Raw genomic sequence first — 25902 nt, forward strand, 5'->3', positions numbered from 1 at the left:
TCTCCTACAAGACATCCACTAATTTTTTTGCATTCACTGCTTAAAAATATGTGCGTATAACCTTAAAATAATATGCACCATCGCGGAAGACAATAAATAAACAAAGCATCATGGATAACACACGTCGTGTATACATGCCTCATGCCACAAATTGCTCAAAATGGCGGGTACATTTAGCGCTAGTGGCGGAAACCTCCCGTATATTTTGCGTTTCTATGGTTAAAGATGCGCACACGCAAATATTTTTAACTATGGTGTAGTACAATTTCCGTTTTTTTCAGTTTTCACTGTTGTTTATTTATTTCCACACGTAGTTAAGGAAATAAACACGGTACTACTGTAAAATTAATTCTAATCCTGAAAAGCGGCGACAGATTGACATTAAAATAAAATAAGAAATTTTAAATGCACTTGATGAAGTTGGAAAAAAAAAAGTGATATAGCTAAACGTTTCGACATCCCGGCGTCTACACTTTCAACCATATTATCCAACTGGGAACAGATCGAAAACAATGCCTCTCTGGTAGGAACAAATCGAAAACGTGTGAAAGTATATAAAAATGATGATTCGGACAATATATTAATTTATTTTGACCTTATTAAACATGCTATTAAACAAGTGTATTCTATGTACTTTTTCATGTTTAATTCCTCATATCGTATTAAACAGTCAGAAAGACAGTTCTAGCCATTTATGTGAAGCTTTATGATGACTAGAAATATATCATGCGAAACCTCCATTTAACAAACCCCTTTACAACAAACACAACAAATTTTGGTCCCTTGAGATTTGTTAAATAGAGGTTTCACTGTATATGCAGTAAGGTAAGTGCCCCGGTACTCGTCACTGCTCCAATGGTCGTCACTAGCAACTTCAAATGTAAATAATAGTGAAGTAGCTCAATATATCGCCAACTTAAATATTGACAAAAATTTGGTCGACGTTCTAGCTGAAATTACCACAATAGTTTTCGGAACAAACACTATTTTCAATCAAAAAAAGTCCGTGCATCAAAAGTTCGTAGAGCAGTGAAGATAAATAGGGGAATTCCTATACTAAAACACTAAGGACGTTAGTGCACATTTTTACTTCTAATTCTGTAATTTTTCATGTTTATTCGTGATGTTTTGTGCTGAATGTGTTAGTTAAATGTTCTTGAAGAGGTGAAAGTGTTTATTTAAAAAAATTCGTTTTCTTTGTATGATTTAGTTAGGGTGACGAAAACTGGATCAATAAAAACCTTGTATTGCTAGTGTTCGTCATACCTGACGAGCACTGGTACATTTAATATTTTATTTAAAGTTGTGCTAAGTTACACCCTAAAGTTCTTAAATAATATTGGTTCTTTGTTGTTAATAGACAAAGTACGTTATTACGATCAGATCCAGTAGTCGTCACCTATGACGACTTCCGATGCATGTGTATGACGACTTCTGGGTCGGAAATTACTTTACTTTATTGATTGAAAAAATTGTGTAGGCATTGTTGTTTACATTAATTTAGGGGTCATTCGATATATATTTTGACATTAATAAGTAAACTAAACATTGTAATGTGTCTCGTTCTTTAATTACAGGGCAAAATGCCAAAACGGAAAATACTGTTGTATGAAGAGTCAGCCATGGAAGCTGCTCTTAAAGATGTAGCGAATGGTATGAGTATAAAATGAGCAGCGGAAAAAAATAGTGTGCCAAGGAACACATTGTCCGATAAACACAAAGGCAAATCGCCCTTGGGTAGGAAGATGGGCGGGCCCTGATTCATTTTTATATTTTACTTGTGATACCGCATAACATGCTATGTTATGTTGCAGCAACGAATTGAGTCGTATTGCGTACGCGTACAGTATGACGTCGCGCAAATAATAATAAATATAATATAAACAATTAACAATATTAGATAATTAAAGTTTTTGTTAACCAAGAAACAATTAAATCTCATTAGAGCGGCTTTATTATATCTCTTTTAAGATAAGAACAAAAAAAACGTGAAAATACGCGATAGTGAAAAACAAAAACATACATATTTCTAATTTGTAAAAAAATACTTTGTTACGTTGTTTCTGTTCCAATCTCAAACTTTGTCTACACACATAATACCTTTAATAAACAGTAAAAAAACTTAGACGAGGAATTTCCAAATTATACTTTATTAATAAACAAACATCGTTCTTTGTATCGTAAATTCATTGAATATGTGCGCGCATGCGTAAAATATACGAGAAATGCGAGTAACAAAATGCAGCCGTGTGTAACGTTTTGTTACTCGTTACTAGACGGCACACCCGTTACTCAGTAACGAATACATTCGGTTTGCTACAGCTCTATGTGCTGTCCCTCTTTGTTCCGTGAGTGCTGTAAGTAAATTCAAAATTTAATGAGGATTATTCATTATATTACTGAACGATCTTTATGAAATGCCATTTTGATGTTTAAAATATAGTACCAAATAAAATTTGAAGCCCAAATAGTACAATACTATCATTCTGGATCCATGAATTAAAACTAATGCAGCCGAAATCGCACATGACGACTACTGGCACAAACATGTGACGAACACTGGCAAACACGAAAATTTGCATGACGACTACTGGCTCGAAATCACACTTTTTTCAAAATTATAAATCTACAAAAATAATTTGTGTTTATCGAAGAGTGTTGGATAGCATTGTAGAGTAAAGTTTGAGGTTAAAAACAAACATGTAGGGGCAGTAATACACCTACAAGGTTATGTACACAATTTTTTTTTTTATAAAACTCTTCTTAGCATGACGACTACTGGTACATCTACCTTATTTAATATTAAATATTAAGTTATCTTTGATTTAGTTATTTTTATTATAATATTGTAAACATTTGTGCACACATACATTGTTGTACAATAAATTAATAATGAATTATGAATTAATTCTTTTAATGCACGAAAATCACACAAACAGTGAAAATATATCTTAGTAAATGCAGCTTAAGAAGCAAGTGTTATAAAGGACGGTTGCATGTTCATGTCACAGACATTTACCCACTTCCAAAACTGTCAACATCAAAGAAATGCATAGACCAGGAAGGTGCAGAGAAGAACACAGCGTTCGTAAATTTTAACATCTACTCCAAGAAAAGTCCTCAAATACTATCTGGGGGAAAAAAAAGTAACGAGTTTTCAAATTTTTCATGTTCACATGACATATTTTCACGCTGCTCTGCTAGTTTTTCTAGTTCAGTTGTCTTCAAACCAGTGCTGTGCTAGCCTGGCAGCATGGTGTCATTAGATGTACAGTAGAATCCCTCTGGAACGACCAGTTTTCGAGGAACCGTGAAAAAATTCGAAAAAAAAATGAGTAAAATCGGATGAAAAACATGTGCGCTACACACTATGTACGGCGCTGCGCGTCAAGTTTTTCTTGGCGAGCGCTGTACTGTTGGCAGGCGCACGCATGGCTAAAAATAGATACCACCCCTCCAGAGTCCAGACTGGCCGCCCTAGCGATAACGGTAAACAGTGGTGCGCATGCGCATTTCTGTTGCCGTCTCAATCCCGTGTCTTTGTCTTGTGGCTTGTTAGTGTGATCTTGCTCGCTGGTGGATACGCTTCTTTTGCTTGTTGATTCGGATATTTCTTGGTTTTTATTATTGTTGACGACTTATTACGCTTTGTTTCTTGGACGCCGATTTGGTTAGTGGTTTGATTTTGTGAATTTTGTATATTGTTGACGACACACGCATTTGTTTTTGGATTTTGATTTGGTAAAATTATTATTATATAATTATTATTATAAAACACGTTGCCATCGCTTCGGCCCATTTTTGTGTTTCGGCCGCTCTATATTTCAAACCACCCAGTTACGTACCATGTAAAATAGCTTTTTGGCCCGACCCTTATTTATAACAACCTCAGCTGTCACACTTTTAAAACCCAGGGAAAATACTCTGACGTCCGCTTCCCTTCTCACGTCGGTTGGTTATTATGTCCGCCGCCCGTTAGCTCGCCTGGCGCCGAGAGACGTGTCTGGCAGGCATCCGGCGCGGCGGGACGAATGGTGACGCCGAAAGAGAGGGAAGGGGGGGGGGGGGGGGGGGCAGGCAATAAATGGATAAAAAATAAACTACCCACGTTACATAACGTTAGCACGATGTTATTTTAAAGCTGCCCCCAAATAAAGGACGGTTCTTTCCGTGAAACGGCCCGGAGGGGGGGGGGGGGGGGGGGGGGGAAATTGGCCGAAAATTGCCCAAATTCTCTGGAACGACCCTTCCGTAAGTACGACCGTTTTTTCGGGAACCGTGAGGGGTCGTTCCAGCGGGATTCTACTCTATTACTGTTAACAAGGTCCTTAGTCAATACACATTTACTGCAAACACATTTTCTAGTGAACACCATCATCTCAATCAAATGAAAATACTAACTATAAACAAAATTAATTTGTTTATTGACTATTAAGGAATGTTACTTATGTTTACACACTATCAGTCAATAAACAGATTCCTCAATTGCCAAGGGCATAAAAAAATATCTCATCTGGTAATTTCAGGTTATAAGCCATCTCGTTAATACAAAAAGATACAAATGTTCAAATAGAATTTGGGTGTCAGCACCTGGTATACAAATGGGACAGATTCTAAACAAAACATTAAAAAATTCTAGCAAACTGTCTAGTGAACAGTTTTACCACATAAATCATGCAAAAACACTTTGGTTCAGAATCCATTTAATTTTATAATGAAACTTAAACAAGAATTTTGAAATGGTTTAAAGACAGCAAATAAAAATTTTGATATACTTACTATTTTCAAAATTATTTCCTAATCATAATGTGTCTCAGGATATGCATTCTAATATCAAACTTTCAATAAGGTGGAGTACTTATTAACCAGGTTATAGTTGTATGGGAATGTTAAGGCAGAGAATTTCGGCATCAACACATACTCAAGGTATAAAAAAATAATGGCAGTTAAGTACTACTCCCCAAAATCTTGCATAGTATGCAGCATGAAACAAAATCAAGATTAAAAATTTTGCATGTCACAAGGCATGTGTATATGCAGTGGTAAATGCAACAAGAAAAAAACCTTCTCTACAAATACATTGTCTACAAAATGGCGTGTATGTATAAACTTATTTGATACTTTGTAAGATGTAGAAGTGAGAGCAATTAATTATAATACTTCTTATACATAATTTTGGATTCATCTTTAAAAAATAGTCACATGTACAAAAATTTTTCTCTCATACCTGCATGTAAGTGTTAGGGTAAACAGGAGAAGCACCAGTCTTCTGTTGAATAATTGCAGCTCCAGGTTGCTGCTGCTGCCGGGAAGACATTTCTGCATTAATTGGCAGGTTCCATGCTTCTTCAATTGAAGGCAACTGCCGACGCCTTATGAAAAAAATAGAAAGTTTCTAAGTTTTTGATTACCCAGACAAAAATTATAACATTAAACAAATTAATAAGTACTCCTTGATTCTAGGTGCTACAGAAGAGAATTAAGTATTATTCTTTAAATTCAGTAATATCCCTTTAAATAAATACATATAGGTAACCAAACAACCAAAGAATAATCTTATAAGCCAATATTAATAGATATACAGTAGAATCCCGCCGATGCGACCCCCCTCTGATGCGTCCATTCCGTTTATACGACCGTTTTTTGAGAAACCGTGAAAAATTTGAGCAGAGAAAGTCGAAAATTTGAGTAAAATCGGCTGAAAAACAAGTCTGTTACACTTTGTTGGGTGCTATGTGTTCACCTTGGCGAGAGCTGTACTGTAAGCAGGCAGGCATACAAAAGACTGCTAAAAATAGATACCACCCCTCTAGACTGTCCACGCTAGCCAATACTGGTAATCTGCGCGCATCACCTAATAGCATCTACGCGCGCGTCTATTGCCGTCCCGGTCCCGTGCCTTCGTCTTGCAACTGGTTAGTGTGATCTTGACAGCTGCATCTCAGGTGTCACTGGACACACAAAGCTGTGTTCACTGTGTTAACAACGTCGCCAGGTGTTTGGTTCTCGGCTATTTTTCTATAACATCACTGACTTCGCACATGCGCAGATAAACAAAAAAAAAATGCGTGGAATTATGCTATACACCTCGGACTCGCATACCCCGAACAATGGGTTCCGATAAATACTCGCGCTAAGTAAACTCGCGTCACGCGAGTTCGGCTATGCTAGCCGGCTGGTTGTTATTTTCCTTCAAAACGTGGCGAAGGAACTTGTGTGGATCAGGTAGAAAACATTTGGCTATAAACGAAAGATATAAGAACAATGCTATCCTGAAATGCAGTGAAATGTTTTTGGGGTAGATAATCACAGCGACAGACCGACAGGATGCGCTCCCGCCTTTGCCGTCAGCGATGTTTATTTTGACAGCTCAAGCAATTATCTTTTCCACGTCCCTTCACAGCGTAAAAAAAAGAAGAAAAAAACATGTTGGAATGCAGATGTAAAAGTAACTGTGCAGTAAAATAAATATATTTATGGCCCTGCTAAATTTTTCTATTCAATAAAATTTGAGGTATTAGTGATTTTTCAGCAGAAACTGTGTGACTAATAAACAAATTGTATCATAATAACTTATAAAGTATTTATTAACGACGAAGGACAGTCGTATAAGCCCATAAAAATATTTATTTTACCAAGAATGGACTATACAACCTGGCTTTTGCCGCACGCGGTGTGGGAGGGGAGGAGGATGCTGACAGTTTCTCACGCAGAAGGTTGAAATAAGGGAGGGAATGTGTTGAAATGTTAGTTGGAAAACAAAAAAAAAAAGGGGGGGGTGGGGTGTTTTTACATGGTTTGTGGCTCTGGGAGGGATGAGCCTTGAAGAATTAGCAGGGGATGGAGAGGTAAGCGTCGCGTCGCGTCACGTCACGTATGATGTCAAGCCGCCGCTACCGCCTGCCTGGCCGGACGAGTTTCTTACGCTCTCTCAGAAGCTACCACAGCGGCTTTTCGTGCCGGCGGGTTAAGATAACATGACAGCTGAGACAGCTTTTCGTGCGATAGTGGACGCGCCGAGCTCGGCTAGACACTGCCCGAGCGGCATTCACGTGTATGTATCCGACGATGCGGTGACACTCCGAATTCTCTATTGCGACCATTCCGTTTATAAGTCCGTTTTTCCGGAAACCGTGAGGGGTCGCATCAGCGGGATTCTACTGTATACATTTTATACTGGCATATGCAAAAACATGAAGTGTTTCTGGTGAGAAGATAACTCAGTTCTGAATAAATGATACGGGCGAAAGTATAACATTAAACAAATTAATAAGTACTCCTTGATACTAGGTGCAACAGAAGAGAATTAAGTATTATTCTTTAAATTCAGTAATATTCCTTTAAATAAATACATATAGGTAACCAAACAACCAAAGAATAATCTTATAATCCAATATTAATAGATATATACATTTTTTACTTGCACATGCAAAAACATGAAGTGTTTCTGGTGAGAAGATAACTCAGTTCTGAATAAATGATAAAATTAAAAAACCTTTAAACAAATTATAAAATTTAAAAAATTGAGAATTATTTGAATACTTTTCTTAATAAAAATAATAAGCACTTCTTTCAACTTAGAAATTAACATTATAAAAACAAATATTTTTTTGATTATCAACACAGTTATAAATAAAACATTTCAAGGAATTCCTTTGAAATGCTGTGATTAGTTGAGAAATTAAGTCTTTATAAAAGCCAGTAACTACTGCTCCACCTAGTGTGTATTGCTTCGGGCAGGATTAAGAGGACTAAGGATTAATAGGACAAGGACAAAACTCTATAACAATTGGTTGAACAAATAGGAGATACTAAAATTTCTTAAATCATAGTGTTTAAAATTAAAAAAATTTTATGAAAAAATATAGAAATGTGTTGTCAATGCCAGGATGCAAACTGAAAACCAGAAGTTTGAAACAATGCATTTAACGACTGAGCTAAACAGAAAAAATATTTGTCTGTGGAAAATGTTGGTTCTCAATGTAATCCCAGGATTTAAATGATGCAACTTTTTTTAAGTACTAAAGTTTACAAAATGTATTCCAAAATAGTTTTACTATATCAAAGATTTATTTGGCACATGGATACTATTGTTACACCCTCCAATGTTCATGAAAGTGAATATATACAGGTTGATGTCACACGCGGTCGTCTATTTGGACAACATCGACTCGTGCGCATTATAGACTTCATCATGTTTTAACTTCAGTCCTTGGTGCGCGCATATACATACCTTTATACTTCTGTTGCATTAAAATTTATTCCTGTACCATATGTAAAATTTATTCTGATGGTTTTATAACAACTGCTGTGCTGTTACGACATAAATTGCAGAAATTATTTTCACAATGCATCATTATTTAAAGGAAAAAGATGGTGCAAATAAATACTACAGGAATTTGAAAAACTGGTTACATAAAAATTAGGATCTACTGTACTGCTGGACTGGTTAAGTTAATGAATGAGTGAACTAGGGCTTGAAAGTGACAATGAGGGGTGATGGGATGAGAATGGAGTAATGACAAAATTAATTTGTGGGGAGAACCCAGGAGATCACTTAAAGTAAATTAGGTTTTGACTGCACCAAGATTCCGAATGCAAATGATCTGACCATTCAACCCCCGCAGCCTTTTCATACTTTATTTAAACCAACCGTAAGTTTATATATATATATATATATATTAAATAAAACACAGATTAATAACACAAAAATTTTAAGTTAAATCTAAACTACATGACATTTTGGTAACAAGAGTTATTTGTTATCTTTGCACTCACTTGCTGTTCACACTAGGCATGGGAGCACTAGCGAGATGACTCTGCAAGTACTTAATACGCTGCCCCAGATTAGGATGCATCCCTCCAGGCAGCCGGAACTGCTGTCCACTTGACAACACTGTTAAACTGCTGCCACAAGTGTTGTTGTTTGGACTCACAGGGCCACCTCCTGCTGATCCCAACCCTCGAGTTGCATTTATGTAGCAAGCATATGCATCTCGAGGCTGATTGCAACTCTCATATAAAATACCTGGAAACATAATTTCCTAAGTGTACACAAGCAACTAAGCATTCAATTCTTGTGCTTAATAAAAAAAAACTCACTAAACGTAATTCACAAAACCCACAGCAAAATTCAAAAATCTTACCAAGATTGGTCCAAGCTGCTGTATGAGTCTTGTCTAACTGAACAGCACAAATGTAGGCCTGTAGAGCATCCATAGGCTGGTTCTGCTGCTGATACAAAACCCTGCAACACACAGTGCCTACTAAATGTTGTATGAATTAAAAAATGATTTTGTGCAACTGATTTAATATTAGACCGGGGCACAACAGGGAATTTCGGTTTACAAAAATTTTGAGCAGTAAATACAACAGAATTTTAGGGTTCAAAGGATTTGACATTAGATCTGAGAGGGCTAGGAAATTTCAGTTAGAGAAAATTTCAGACAAGAAATGGGACAAAATTTTAGGATTCCAAATTCCAAAAATATATATAGCTATACAAAAAAGGCAGTGATAATAAATGGATGGTTACAGAAAATTTTAAATAACTAACAACCACGAAATATGAGGTTTATCCACTATATTTTATGATAACCACACAGTAAATACATATTCATTTGCAAATAGTTATGAAATACCTCAAATTTTAACATTCAAATCTAGCTGTTAAACAGTTTTCTTTAGTACAATCTAACGGAATGCTTTCAGGGTTTCCCGTTCCCTTATTTCCAAGCTATGGGCTTGTAGGATTTCATGGGGATTTTATGATATTTTGTGATCCCAAAGATAGTGGTTACCTTAGCTAATGATTACTATGATGAATGGATAAACGCTGCCATTACGTCAAGTGAAGCAAGTGAAAGTGATTCTCAAAATAATTTTGTGGTTTGCAATCTTGAGCCATGCTCTGTTTTATCTTCAAACGATACTGATTCAGGCAGGGTATATTTTTATTGTATTAGCTTTTATGTTTTGGTATGAAATGATTTTCAATGATTGCACAGGTGTTTAATAATTGTATCATGTTTTAAAAAATGAGGTAGTATGTCAACTTTCCTATTTTTAACAGTAAAAAATTTATAAACATTAATCTATTATTGTTTATTGGCAATAGAATCCTCTTTTTTTTTTGTGCAAAGGCAGCACAAGCATATTTTTGCTTTTATTTTTGCATAGTCTAGTACAGTAATCAAAATTTACTATGCAAGAGTTTTTCTCTATAACATGACGATGCTAATTACTTTACTATTTGCCATAGACAATGGGAAAGAAACTGACTTAGAAAGTGAGCCTGAGAGCATTACCAATGGCTCAGTACGAGATATTGCCGAAAGAAAGCAAAGGTAGAAGAGGCAGTACTTGCAACGGAATGAGAGGGAGGCCTTGTAGTAGAAGTATAAGAGGCAGCAAAGTGTGAAGCAGAAGTAGAGAAAACAGAAAATCTAGAACAGGTTCTCAGATGTGTGGATAGAAATTGAGAGGATGCCTTCAATAAATGTGAGAAACTGGAGTGATGCCAGGAAGATATTCAGATGAACACAGTGCACCACTAGACTATTTCTCACGGTATAGATGAGGACATGATCAAGCATGTGAAGGAGGAAACAAACTTGTATGCTCACCAAAAAATAAAGAAAAAACTTCATAGCAAAATTTCACCCAAAAGTAGGTTATCAAGGTAGAAGCCTATATCTAGAGGAGAAGCAAAGAAATTTCTTTCCATTATTAAAATGAGCATTTCTGAATGTCCTGGCATGAAAGACCACTGAAGCAAAATGCCAGTGCTTTTCTGTATTTTTGTCCCAATTTGATTTTAAGGGACAGATTTTTATCACTGTAAGCAAATTTTCAATTGAATGCAAATGATCCTTTGCACAAAGTGCATCCACTCCTTGAACTGTTGCATCAGAAATGTAAGACATAATTTCAAGTTGCAGAAGGTATTACAATACACAAAGGAATGTGTGCATACACAGGTAGGTTTAACTTAAGGTGGACATGCTATCCAACTCAAACCAGGTTGGTATGCCTTGTGCACTTCACACTTCAGCATTACTAAGAGGGGGAAAAAAATTTTCACAGGAAAAGAAACATTATGGTGCTTTGTTAGAAAGATAAAAGAGATGTGACAAGACAAAAAAAGTGTAGTGTGTGCAGAAAGTAGTAAATCAAAAACTATGTATAAAAAATTTATTAAAAAAAAGATTAATTCAGACCTTTCTACTATTAAAAAAGAAACCATATATATTAAAAAACGATAAAAACTTTTAAATAATATTAATTTTTTATTGAAAAATTATAAAAACTACTAAAAATTACCAGTATTCTTACAAAGTATGTATTATTTAAGCCCAGCAAATAACTGCAATTAATTTGAGCTTATGGAACAGACAAATATAAAAAAACAATAATTTAATCATTTATAATATTAAATATATTAAATTTTTTTTAAATAATCATTTCAAACTGGAACAGTGTGAGAAAAGGGAAGTACTGAAACTATGAAATTTCAGACAAAAATCTTTCATAAAGAATTAGCTAGATAGCTATACAAACTATTATTTTTTTACAGTACTCCATCTCTAATCCGGAACTTCACTTCTCCGGCCCTGCCAGTAATCTGGTGTTTCCACAGGATTAACGTCCGCTATGCGCGATGCATGTATCTTCTTTGCCTTATGCCAGTCTGTTTTGTGTTGTACTCGCTCGCTGACATGCTGTATTTCATCAGTGTGTTATTTGTTCATAGATCCGAAGTAGCGCTTTTTTCTTTTATGTGACTTTTTATTTCCATACGTACACAATGGCAACAGCACTCATGTAGCATTAAATATACAATGCAATAAATTACAGTGACAAATCAACAAACAATATTTTGCTCTTTCCTTAATAGCTATTTGCTTCCTTCATTGCGTATTTATCTCCGACCACAGCCTGAGTAATCAACCAACATTTATATTATACCATCCCAATTGACAGCAGCGGCTCTGGAGAGAAAAGCCATAAGCTTTCACGGCTAATTTACCTTGTGCCTACTAGGATGTGCTGGTGGCAAATCATTGTGATAGACACTTAGTACACAACACAGTCGGGAATTACGTTAACAGGTTAAATAATCTTTCTAATAATAGAAAATGTTTAGTTCATGCTTTTTTGATTCTTATTAGGATTGAAAAATATCTCCTATATTAATAACATTATTACTTTGGAAATCAGAAATTTTGTTAGAGCCTCTGTTAAGAATGTTATGCCCTATAGCCCGTCCCACTCTTAGATTGCAGTACACGGCTTATGGCGCGCGCTGTTGCCAAATCTCTAACACATTACGAATTTCAGGAGATGCGTGTCTTTGTAATTTGGATCGAACAAGAAGCATTTTAAGAAATCATATCGTATTTTATAATATTTTATACTATTACACATATAAATTTGTAATAATGCCACTTTTATGTAAATTTCAAATAAAAACTACCTATTGTAGACGAAATTTTCTTATAGTTTTCTTTTCTGTTCTAAAAATCCCATATATATATATATATATATAATTATCACATTTTCATGGGGCCGATAAATGCCGTATTTTTGGACAAGTCATGTCCAAAATGATAAATAAAATACGGTAATGGAAATTCTCGGTCGAGTAAGTTATGAGAAAAATCCGAACAATTGGTTCGAAATGGGGAAGATTTTTTGAAAAACAAAAATCGCAACAACTCCCATAATATGAATAATATCGAATCCGTTTTAACGTATGATAACTCGGATTACCTAATGCCGAAAAATGTTTTCTAAATACATTTTTGATACGACCAGCCATAACTGCATGGGTTCGAAAAAAATTTTCGCCGCACAAAAAAACGTAACTGCCTTAGTAGACACCTTATCAAATCTGTTTAAGTTGTTCGTAATAATATCATAATTATTTTCCAAAACTTTGTCTAAAACAATGTTTGATAAGATGCTTGGTGAGAAGGATAGAAAAATAATTCAAAATTTTGTACCATGATCGCTATTAAATTCCTTCGTATTTATTTCATACATTTTAAATATTATGTTCAAGAATCGATTATAATATTTTTTGTTGACTAAGGAAGCCATGTATTTTAAATTGCTTGTAGGACAGAACCCCACTTATCTAAACACACGACCCTGTTTCCTCTTACGACGGCAGCGCGCGCTCTTGTACTGATAAGACACATCTTTAACAGCTATTTCCACAAAAAATTGTAGAAGCAATTGAGATGGAGCTGCTTTTAAAAACTAATTCAATTCATTGTGAACATTTTTCTCGCTTTCGTCCCCCATCTATCTTTAATAGAAAAATTTTTTTCCGCGGGTCAACTTTATGATGTGTCAGTTTGTGAGAAAATGCATTTCAATATATTAAAAAAATTATTTAAGTGAAACCTGTACAGTTTTTGTCTAACATTTGTTCGGTGGCGTCCTAAGGCATTAATTTACTAATAAAAAAAATCTGAATGAAATACACATGTAGGTTTTCTTTTTTTGATGTGAAACATATCGGAATACTTCAAAACAGTTCGCAGCGAATAAGTTATGTTTTTTAATTTTTTTGGACACTTAAAATATTGTTAAGTATTCAAAATAAGCATTGCCTGATGCGTATTTTGAATCTATACAATATGAAAAAAAGCTTGGTCCAAAAATTAAAATTTTAAATTTCGTTTGATATTTGGCAACAACGCACGAAGAAACAAGGACAGTGCTAACTGCAATCGGCGTGTGTTAGAGAGAGAGAGAATGCGCCCATTTACTTCCATACTGCAATCTAAGAGTGGGATGCTCTATAGCAGTAGTATGTAAACAATGCAATACGTAAATTTTTTTAAAATTTAATTTCAGGGTGTTTAATCCCAAAATATTATTCAACATTTATTTACATATACTTCAAACATATTAATACATATATTGGTACTGTAAAATAATTTTAACAGGAGTAGTCTCTCATCAGCAAGCACACTACACCTGATTGGAAAAAAAAATTATTTTGATTAACATACTCTTATGGAAAAAAATATATTTGATTAGTGCTGATTTCATTAGCACTCTGTTTTCCTGGAATAAACTAGGGCATTACTTAAAGGGGCAAGTTTATAGGTATCAGAAAACACACGTCAACATGTTGATATAGAAAATATGTGACTACTCAAAAAGGGAAAAATTGGAATGTAATAAAAGCAGAGAATTAATCAAACAAAATATAAGCTATTGAATACAAGTTAAATTTACATAACCACACTAATTTTTAGAGATGGGTCGAGTCTTGGTTTATCGAGTCGAGCCGAGCCGAGTTGGGTCAGATTGACTCGACTCGAAAACCGAGTCACATATTTTATCAAGTTCGAGACTCGAAACACGTTTCGAGTTAAGTACCAGCATCGTGACATTATAGCACTTTATTATAGGTTGTCTTAACGTTTTCGCCAAGTCATTAATACAGGAAGAAATGATAATGACCTTTAAACAAAACAAATCCCGTGCTAACCCAACCTTGCCCGCTACCGTGCTACGGCGCTATAATATGTACAAGTTCAACCAAACCTAGGCCTACCTTCATTTATGAACGTGACGTCGTAACGTGATTTTGTCGATAGTGGCGACAGTTTATAGGACAAAATTATGTCACATGACCATTTTATATAAAAAAAAAATGCTTGGAAAACAGCGTGCACTGTTTTCATTTTGTTTTTCATCCTGTGTTTACTTCAAATACGGTACCGCATTTGTTTACAAAATACGTCAAAGGATTTTCACTGAAGAAAAATTTGTTGCAAAACGCACATATATTAATAATCATCACGTTTATCGTGCCCCGTTTTTAATAACTCGTATAAACAAGAGATTTCCGTAACCTAAAAATATAAACACAAAATAATTATATTATAATATTTAGTAAATAACACCAAGCCGTGAAACGTGAAAATGGCTGCGTGTTAGGCCAGCCAGCCTTGCATTTTGGAACTAAATTTAGCTGTGCTCCGCTACGCAGCGCTGAGTGTCAATAACGTTTAGGATAAAATTACTTTCTTTTTGTTTGAATAAAATATAATAATAACAACGCTCATGCATTTTATTAGGCAATCAGTTACTGATCGCCAAATCAAATGCATGAAATATTTATTTATAAACATATTGATATTCTTGTAGTTGTTACAAGTTCCGGGCGAATAATCTTGCCGCGGAAAGTGTATTTACATTGAGAATGTGACAATGTGACAAGGCCTATATCCCTTGAGCTGTTTGTTCATGTGGGGATCTGCCGGTGGATCGGAAAAAAAAAGTTACGTAACTCGGGAAGCCTTCTTTCCACAGACGAAAGAGCCAAACTCCCGATCGTACATCTTCGTTTTTTTTTTTTGTTAATTGTAAATAAATATGGCGGTGTTGATAAAAGCAAATACCATAAACAAGGCAACGGTATTTATTTGTACGCCGCCATATTTTTCGTTTGCAGTGTGTCCGTGAATGTTTATTTTGGACAACTCATGATAACTATGGTCAATTAGGTTAGGTTAGCTACATTATAAATACTTTAAAACATTGTGGACGGTTGATATGGTTAGGATAGCTACATTAAAGATACTGTGAAATCATGTTGAAATAAATCTTAGTTTTTTATATTTAAATAACATAATGATTTGAATTAATCATTTAAAATATTTAAATAATGCAGATGCATCTTGGATACACAATTTTTATATCAATGGGCGTAGTAATATTTTATTTATCATATTCGACACAAAAAATTATAAAATTATGAAACTCGAACTGACTCGACCTCTTCAAAAAATTTGTGACTCGAACTCGACTCGACTCGAAATATGAATTGCAAAACTCGGCTCGGCTCGACTCGAAGCCAAAAAACCTCAACTCGTCCATCTCTACTAATTTTAAAACTACAATAAAACTTGATAAATAGGTCTTTCTCAAGAAATAAAATATATTTTATGGTATTATGCATTCAATTAACATCTGTGAGAAACATTAGACTTCTAACTAATTTAATTAATTTCCAATATCCAAATATAAAATTTTACAAATTACATAGCTTGCTCATGATTTGTTGTTAGGCAAAAAATAGAAAATCAAAGATCCAAAGCATAAATCTGAAGTTAAATTGTAACATAAAAATAACTTCAATTCATGCACATAAAAATACCAGGAAGAAATTTTCAATAAACGTATAAAACTTTAAATGGTTGATTATCCTATTACAGTCATGAAACTTAAGAAAGAATATTCCTCACTATATATCCTATTTTGTGTGCAACATTTCCAGCATTGATTTCAGTGTTACTGAAGAAGAAAAACATTATATTTACTAATAAACATTCATGTCTGTATTGCACTAACCTACCAGTAGAGTGCATTTGTCACACATTTGTCTGAAGTGCCATTTCCTGGCGGTCAACAGGCGTGTGAAAAAGCAGCCTCCTAGCTCTCACATTGATAACATTTATTCCAACGCCAAAACATTAAGATTTCTATACCCTTGATTCCATTAAAATCAAATCCCTTAAATACAGAGTCCTTTCTTATGCCCTTAAGTCAGTTACTATTAAGATTCATAACTTTAAAGGAACTTTTAAGGAAAAAAAACATTAAAATATGAATTATAAGACTTTTTTTTGACTGTGGATATTTTAGTACTGTAGCATTACATTATTAATTTAATTTGTGTGATGTGTTGGTAACCACCAGGTGTGTGTTTAGCACCAGTAGTTAATAAATTGAACTTCTGTTTCCCTGTTCTTAAAATAGAAAATATAGCAAAATTTTACCTAGAGAATGGGCTACCTAACATGGCTTGTTCTTTGCATTCTGAAGTATCCATTTAATTTTTTCAGGTTAAGATTACAACCTTTTAGTGCTCCAGCTTTTAAAATTTCCTATGAATTTCATCAGTAATGAGTAGAGGCACTGGAAAATCGTAAAAACGATATAGGCGCGAATAAAAGCGACAAAATGGTTTACCGACGAATAAACGCTACAATCCCGTTTCTAGAAGTAATTATTAAAATATCAAGTAATATTAAAATTTCCAGTAAATTTTAGGTTTACCTAATATTTTTAAATAAACCATTTCTTATTATTAATGGCCTAACCTCATACAATAAAGAACATTCTTTATTTTATGCATCTTCTAACCGTGTTTGAAGATTACCTAATAAACGGTGATGATGGCGAGCCATGTAAACAATCAAATCGATCTATGAATCTTGTAAATAACACGAAACACAAATTAAATACGCATAGGCTTGCGTGGAAACTTGGTTAACGGCAAACGTAACGTACGACCTAAACAAATGCAAACGATTAAAGAGAGACGTTTATTTACGTGCATGAATATTTTCATGGGAAAGAAAGTGAAAACAAAGAAGCAGCCATGTTTGCCAATGTATGCGTGTGTGTGTGATATTAACACAAGCAATCAAATTATTTACTGTTAAATGACAACAACTAAAATATAAAAATGCATTAATTTAAGTTTACAACACACGCAGCTTATATTTAGCAACTACAAAAAAAAAAATTACGAAAATCTACTCCAGTCAAATCCGTTAGCACTTTAAAGGGAAAAAAAGATGGCAGCAATGTAGCTCTATGCTTTTGTCGCTCATTTGTTGAACGTACCTAGTGTTTTCCTAATTTCCTAACCCGAAAAACAAACTGTAATCTGTGAAACTAAAATATTGCGCTGCTATTCACAATAAAATTAAGGTTATTAAAGTCGGTTTTCTGTATCACGTTTGCGTGCAATGCAGTTAGAACTATAAAATACCTTTTTTTTACCATTATGGGACGGACAAAATCTGTTACCGTGCATTCACGTGCAGTGTGCAGAGCAATACAAGTGCCGCACCATTTCTATGTTAGTGACACAAACATACTTATGTGTAAAGCTTGCAACATCCGCATAAACTGGGAGAATTAAAATTAAAGCTATATAAATGCTATATGGCAAAATATAAATGCTACGAACAGCCATTATAAACGCTTTCCTCCAGTGCCTCTAGTAATGAGTTGTAATTTTCCAACCTATCATCAGCATAAATGCAAACACAATGCATGACGCAAATACTTCACTGTCTACACGTCGGGCTGTATTATTAAAAAGATGGCTGGTCCAAATGCACAGAATGTATTTAGCTGAAATGTTAATTATGGTCTTTCATAATGTTCCTTTTAAGTCAATTTTCCAGGGTCTCTGTTTATAACTGTTAACATATCATTATATGTCACATTACAGTGTGCAAACTAGATAATAAAATCCCTTACAGCAATGCACTGCTTGTAGGGTTTGAAGGTAGAAATAATGCTGGCCAAATTTTATGTGTAATAAGATAATAAGGCCTTAATTGTTTAAAACATTGATTTAATATAACATAAATCTATTAGATTTTATTGTTTCATTGTAGTTTTTACAAAGGAATGTAAAGAAAAATATTTCAACAATGTTTTAAGATTTTATCTCTTACATTACACAGTCAAATATTACTAAAGTTTTGTTCAGTTTCTCAGGAACGTAGCTCCTACATAATTGTAAACTTTACGTGGCATGATTTTGTGTGAAAACAAGAAAATTTAAATAGTAACAATTATTGTTACGGTGCATGAGAATGAAACGTTATAGATAGCTTATTCTAACTATTTTCACTTTGCCTACCCTATTGAGCACCATGTATCTGCATTGCCTTCAGACTTTTCGACCGAGTTTCGGTACGCAATGAAAGCATCATGAACTTTGCCAATACTGGCAAAGCAACGACCCAAAAGATACAGTGACTGTCCTGACTTGGAGTCTGCTTCAATAGACTTCTGTAAGCAGTGGATAGCCGCTGCTTCCCTCTGGCTTTTTTCCCCAAAGGTCGGCACGCAATGGTACATCCACCCTGAAAACACATTGATGTACAAAATAAAATTACACTACCACGATAATATTAACAAAAAAAATTAACAATTGCATTCACCAATTACTGCAATTCAAAAAATATGTACGGAAAAAGGCCAACTGTCCATATTAATTATTCAGCTACTTACTATAGGGTCATTCCATGTCAATTCACCACATGGCTTGAACTCGACCTTCGTTGATTTGGTTTAAATTTTGATAGAATACCGCCAGAAGTCTTTAAACTGTGGAAATAAATGGTTACAGCACCAGAGCCCAGTGTATGGATGACTGTGGCCAACAACGATGTTATTCACATAAATTCTGTCAAGTTTGAAGTCCTACATCTGTGCACTTAAGCATGACAACATGCTGAAGATTGGCATTCTATATCATCATTTTGTGGAGAATGAAGAAATACCTTATATGAAAATAGTATGTTTTTTTTTTAAGTTGGCATGAGTGTTCAGCCAATGTTTATATTATGCCATCCTATATGTTAGCAGCAGCTCTGGAGAGAAAAGCCAGAAGCTTTCAGGGCTATTTACTTCATGCCTACTAGGCTGTGCTAGTGGCAAAACATACACACATTGACTAAACAACAGTGTCTGGAATTACGTTAATAGATTAAATCATATAATAACCCTGTTCCTAACCTTTTCAGACTTGTTACCGCTATAACCTATCAGGGAACTGATTTTATCCCCCTTAAAAATGTTATCTAAGAAAACAACACAATCAAACAAATAACATTTATTAATCATAAAATTGCACAAAAATGTACCAATTAGTTACAATGTACTTCCTTAATTAATTAATGACAGTAAATGTGAAGGTTGAAAATTTTTTTTCAGTCGCAAGTATTTTTTTGTTAGGTTTAGTTTCACTTAAAATGCATCTCAAGTCATGTTCCACATTGAGATGGTTTCTGGACGTTGTTTTTACTGTTACTACAGTTGAGAAACCACTCACATCTACAAGTGGTGGCAAAAGGTATCATTCTTAGAGCTCTGTTGGCTATAATAGGATATTCAGCAACTACTTTTCACCAAAATGTAAAGAGGACATAGTTTTGTAATTCCACTTTGAAATTACTATTATCGCGTAGTCAGAGAAATTCTACTTTGGCTGACACATATTCGTCTTTAAAAATTTCATCAACGCTACAGAGTGCATGCCAGGTAGTGCTGATCTGAAATTCTATTATCTACATTCCAAAAAATAATAGTATTATTATCCTGCAGAATAGATGTTTTACCCCCAGGTATGGAACCCATGCTCTAATAGAGCTAAAGTTAGCAGGCATGAGGACACAAAAAATTTTTAATCACACATTTAATCATTTTTTGTATTCCTATTTTTTAATAAAATGTTATTTTTTACATATTGAAATTTTTATGTTTTATACATCTACTACTTGGCTAAACCAAAATTTTGTAGCAAAGCTCTGGAACTTATTATTTTCTAAAATATTGACTTAAAATTGCTTCTAAAAAATTTAAAAATGTGAAATTTTACTAATTTTTGGAAGCAAATATCTAAAATTGGTACACACTGCATTCATTTTGAAAACACTCATTGAAAGAACAAACTTTATAGATCTTCTCAACCCATCATATATCGTGTACCTAAAGGCCTGCACAAGCACTTTAAAGATGCTATAGGTATTCTCATTAATGCTAAATGAGCATTTAACTTTTAATCTTTGTGTAACTGCAGAGTGACCCAAGGTAAATGGTTCCATAGCATGAAAGCTATAAGTGTCTGGATTTTGTCAGTTTAATCTGCATTCTTATCTGCCTATTTGTGTGTGGCTGATTTTATTGGTGTGTGGGGAAGCAGAAAGACAAGTGAAGGGCATGCACTTACCTTTACTTCTCTTGCTGTCTCCCCTACACCAGTTAACTAGCATTATCCTTAAAGCTGGAAAATATTACCAAGGATATATTTTAAATAATGCTACACGTGCAACTGTAAAGTTATCCCCAATTTAGCTTCATTGAAAAATTAGCATTGATTTACTACACATGACAAAAAAGTACCTAACTAGCTAACTGTTTAACTAACTGATGGAAATAAAAAAAACTATTCCATACAAAGAATATAAAAATTACATTCAAAAACCTTTATTTGGGCCGAGCTAAATTTACATTAAAGTTTATCCTCTACAGTTAACCACCAAAATTGAATAATAAATAATTTCCTTCAGTTCGATCACTAGTGATATTTTAAAAAAAATGTTTTGGCCAATTCATACTTCTGAGGGGATTCACGGTTTGTGGATTTCCCAGGAACAAAAACATTTATGCTTATTAAAGATTTCCAGATTTTCCCCGCTGGGTGGCCACCCTATGAATTGATCAGGTGAAAAATTTATGTCATATTGATAGTCATTCATGTGAAATACACAAATATATATGTGTGTGTTTTAAAGGCAAATAAATAAAGGCATAAAATAAATAACAGAAATAGCAATAAACCAGGACTTGCATCAGTAAGTTAGATTTTATAAATTGATACCCATTCCCTAACCCGGCTAGTGGGAACAAAGGAGAAACAACTTTTTTTTCTATACAAATTAAAAAAATTTATTGGAAAACAAAAATATTTCATTTAACAAAGAAAAAAAAAAATTACCCAGCTGGCGGCATATGTCAGCCTTCAGATGAGTTGGTAATTCCTTCTCTCTGAGTAGCAGTTCATAGTTCTCTTTCGCACTCTTGTATTTTCCTTGGACTTCATACAAGTGGGCTATATGGAAGCGTACTGTAAAAGATAATATTAAACCTAGTAAGGAAAGTCATATAAAGACTGACAAATATAATCCTAACAAACTAGATGCACATACTACATGTTTTTAGAAATAATGGCCAGGTAGAAAGGGCAACACAAAAAGTCTTTGTTGAACAAAAAAATATCAATATTACAAAACTTTACATTCTTTAAATGATGAATGCAAAGGGTAATTTTAATTTAATACAATTTCTTGGACATAAAAAATTCATAACATCAAAATAAGAAATAAAAAATTAGAACATAAACCCACAGAAAACAAGCCTAAATCAGCTGATGTCAAACAGATAAACCCAACGATGAACCTAACTAAACAAGTTCCTGACACATTACAACTGTGTTGTCATAAGAAACATACTATGTTGTCATTGTCGTCGTCGTGTTGTCCATAATATCTGTTAATCTTGATTGTTGTGTTCGTATATTTGCAGTGTTGTTCAGGTTTTGAGTCTGTTCACCATGTTTTTTTATTACTGAAACTCTCTTATCATTATAAGTCCACTGTGTTTTTCTGAACTATTAATTTTTTCATGACTAAATTCCTTCCACGGAATTCTTGTGCTGTCTGGTACTAAGTTTCAATGTGTTTGTCTGTGCTGTCATCATCTTGTCCATAATACCTGTTTAGGATTGTTTTTTTGTGGGTTTATGTTCTATTTTTTTTTACTTATTTTGTTTTTATGAATTCTTCTCCATAACAAACAGTGCGAAACTGCAATGGTGTATGGCCAGACTTTGTTTTCCTGCAATTTTACTCTAGAAAGCATGCATCACTTAACTGGCCATTATTGAGTTAATCATGCTACTAAGACATGCAGCTGTCCAGAATTTTTCTGCTGCCTTTCAAACATACCTGATTAATTTTTGGGTTTTGAGCTGATCAATTATTAATTATAATCCAACCACCACAAGAAAAATAACTAAAAAAACAGAGATGTCACAGTTATATAAAACTATTAATGACAAGTCACTGAGTGCAAACCTAACAGAGACATGTAGATATGACCTGAAGGCTAACTCAACCGGATTTCAAGAGGGCGATTTGGTGTGGCTGTACAACCTGCAACGAAGAAAGGGAAGGGAAGGTGCCCTAAGCTTCAAGCAGCGTCGGAAGGCCCGTATTAAGTCTTCAAGTGGACAAATGACGTGGTCTACGGGCTCCAGAGGGGATAAATGAAAGTGGTACATATGGACAGGCTGAGGGAATATGCTGGAAAGGATGCATTACCTGTTCGGGGCGAAGGCAGTGTTACGAACGCAAACAGGACTGCGACACGCGCCAGCTTCGGAGCTGGCTGGCGGCCCTGCCAGGCCACTGGCTTCTTGCACGTGTCACGTGCCCTGCACTGATGTAAGGCAACCCACGCATGCCTGGCCGGATTACAAGGGTCGTTGCTATCCCCCCTTTCGCACCCTGCGCATTGTCCTCCCTCTGTCTTGTTAACTATCGCAGAGTGGCCTTGAGAATTCCATGAGCTGGTGCGCGAAGTGGCGTGAACAAGCGATGTCCTTCTTGACTGTTTTGTTTGGGCGTCCGGTCAGCACCCCCCCCCCCCCCCCGGGTGATGTAAGGTGCGGAGTTAGGCTGGATCGTGAGAGTGCGACGACTGAGTGGCGCGAGACTGTGTGTGTGTGTGTGTGTGTGGACAGACACGAGGTAAGGGCGAACCACTGTTGAGCCTAGCTCCAATGAGGAGTGTGAACTGCGGAACTTGACAGACATTGAGTGACTTGAGAATAAACATTTTTGAGTGCCAGTGACTTGTGATCGGACATTTTTAAGTACAATTATTTATTATCAATGTAAATATCAGTAATCAATAAAAGTAATAAAACTTAATTGGGCTATCCTTTACGAATCCAGTTCTCCCCACATTATAAATTGTACAATTTGTAAGCTGTGATTATAGTGAATTGGGGCTAGGTTAAGCAATTAGAATTTGGCATGCTAGACACATATTCTGACAAAATAGTGGTGGACCTATAAAAGGGGCGCAGTTCCTTACAACATGAACGTGTTTGGTATGCACAAATTTAAGACATTATGCAACTAATAGTTTTTTCATTGCATTTTTTCGTGTTTATACTAGTGTGAGAAATGTACATAGTATACAAAAAGCTGAAAACTCAACCTCAGCAGCTGTTAGTACCATTTTTAATCCTTCCTCTTCCCAACAAATGTCTTGAAAATTACACAATATGTGGCTTTTTTTAATCACTGCTAAAACACTATTTATCACTAATAGTATATTTGCTAAAGCAGTCTATAACAGTTTTTCAGACCATTCAAATTCACACGAAAATGCACAAGTACAAAAACATAACATAATGAGCACATGAAATCACAGTGTTGGTTTCGTAAACATTTGTCATGAAACAAAAAAACTGCAACATGTTACCAAGATGCTTTAACACTTTTTGTCGGTAATAAGCAGTAACTTCTTACACAGAAATCAATGCTGCATTTAATTATAATTGTGTGTGGTTGTTTAAAATCTATTAATATGAATATAAACCACAGAGACACTGTACAACATTGTGCATACTTGAACCACTATGTTGTTTCCATCACAATAGGACCTACTTATCATGCCACACAAACTAAGGGCACATGTCAAAAAAATTTTTTATTATTTTTTCACAAGTAGGTTTGTTTTTGGCGTTAAGCTGAACCAAAAATGAATATTTTAATTCACGACCACAATTGAGCTGCGATGTCTAATAAAACTAAACATTATAGCTGCTTACAAACACACTAATTGTAATAAATTAAAAATTATTTCTCACAATGTTACATGAAAAAACAGTGAACAACAATGACACGTCCGTAACCACGTGTTCATTATCGTGACTTTTTCAAGACTTCCGTGACTTTAGTGACTGGTTGACACCCTGGTTCAAGATACCACTTATGTGTATACATCATCTAAGTCAGCATGCCTCCCTAATTACAAAACCTAATGATGCATAGAGCAAACAAATAACTACTCCAGAAGGAACAACACATAAACAACTTCACTGATGTCACTGCCAAAAATCACAAGGGGTGTCAATTTTTTCAGTGTAAAACTGTACTCTTATCTTTAGATGCATTTTTATCAGGTTTTATTCACACGTAAATGGAACAGATTCACACAAATTATAAACATTTCATGAAAAAATATGCATGTATCCCTATAGCCAACACCTCGAGACTGAAAAAATATAAAATATATCTTTCAAAAAATATTTCACCTGAAACCATCAAAACTTGGCTACAACGTATTTTCCAAACGTGTTTTCCTATTTGGATTTTGAAAACTTGTTTCATGAGCCAGTGACATTTTTTCAAGCGAACGTACCAGTTATCGTGATCATTTTAAAGCTATCCATAATGGCACTTTTTACACTAACATCAAAAGATGTGTATTTGGATTTTTTGGTTAATATACACATAGTGAACATGAACATTGTAAACATTACATACAAAAAGTTTCTTCATTTTTAAAATGTGTCATTTGTTTTTCTAATAACCAAATAAATATTCTATTGTATTAAAAAATATATTTTGATTTCCAAAAAACCAGAAGAAAAAAAATGATTTTTTTCTGTTCCATGCTTGATGGTTTGTTGTTTATAGATCAATGCAAAAAACATGTAGTAAAAATTAATGCCATTTAAAAAATGTATACACTTAATAATAGACTTGCCCTAAAGTACAAATGTTTACTTCTAAAATTATTCATGAACATAAAAAAATTCCTTAAAGCTCATGGTACAAGAAAAATTTGTAAAAAATAAATAAAATTCCCAAATCTTGGATTCCTAGTTATCACTTGTAGGCGAATGCTACATATCCAATATAACTTTGCTGACAAAAAAATTCTAGTTATTTCAATTTCATTGTGAATTGTTTACTTTTCCAAATATTCAACATTTTCACTTTTGTTTTTCACAGTTTTCTTTCTATAGTTGCAAAAGTCTAGTATTTTTAGTGGTATTTTCTTAAAAATGTAGCTACAAGCATTTTTGTGATTTTATTTATTGCACATTGAAATTTTGAGATTGATTTTGAAGTATTTTTGTTTTACGAATATAAAGTTTTAAAAAGGTAGAATACCTAAGGTCTCCTCCGATCCAATTAAATATTATGCATGTGCAGCAGTTCCAGTTTTTACATAACATTTACTTTTTAAACACTTTGTAAGGAGATT

General features: G+C 34.4%; 1 protein-coding gene across 1 annotated transcript in view; it reads right to left on the reverse strand.

Annotated features, from left to right (window-relative positions):
- The window catches only part of LOC134529706 (lysine-specific demethylase 6A), a 235905-nt gene that overhangs the window by 83076 nt on the left and 126927 nt on the right, over positions 1-25902 (reverse strand). The window contains exons 6-10 of the mRNA XM_063364070.1: positions 21554-21682; positions 18692-18917; positions 9147-9247; positions 8779-9028; positions 5228-5372 (exon numbers count right to left, since the gene is read on the reverse strand). Coding sequence (XP_063220140.1) covers positions 5228-5372; positions 8779-9028; positions 9147-9247; positions 18692-18917; positions 21554-21682 — 851 coding nt within the window. The remainder of the gene's footprint in view (positions 1-5227; positions 5373-8778; positions 9029-9146; positions 9248-18691; positions 18918-21553; positions 21683-25902) is intronic.

Source organism: Bacillus rossius, chromosome 2 (genome assembly GCF_032445375.1).
Source record: "Bacillus rossius redtenbacheri isolate Brsri chromosome 2, Brsri_v3, whole genome shotgun sequence".
Taxonomy (NCBI): domain Eukaryota; kingdom Metazoa; phylum Arthropoda; class Insecta; order Phasmatodea; family Bacillidae; genus Bacillus; species Bacillus rossius.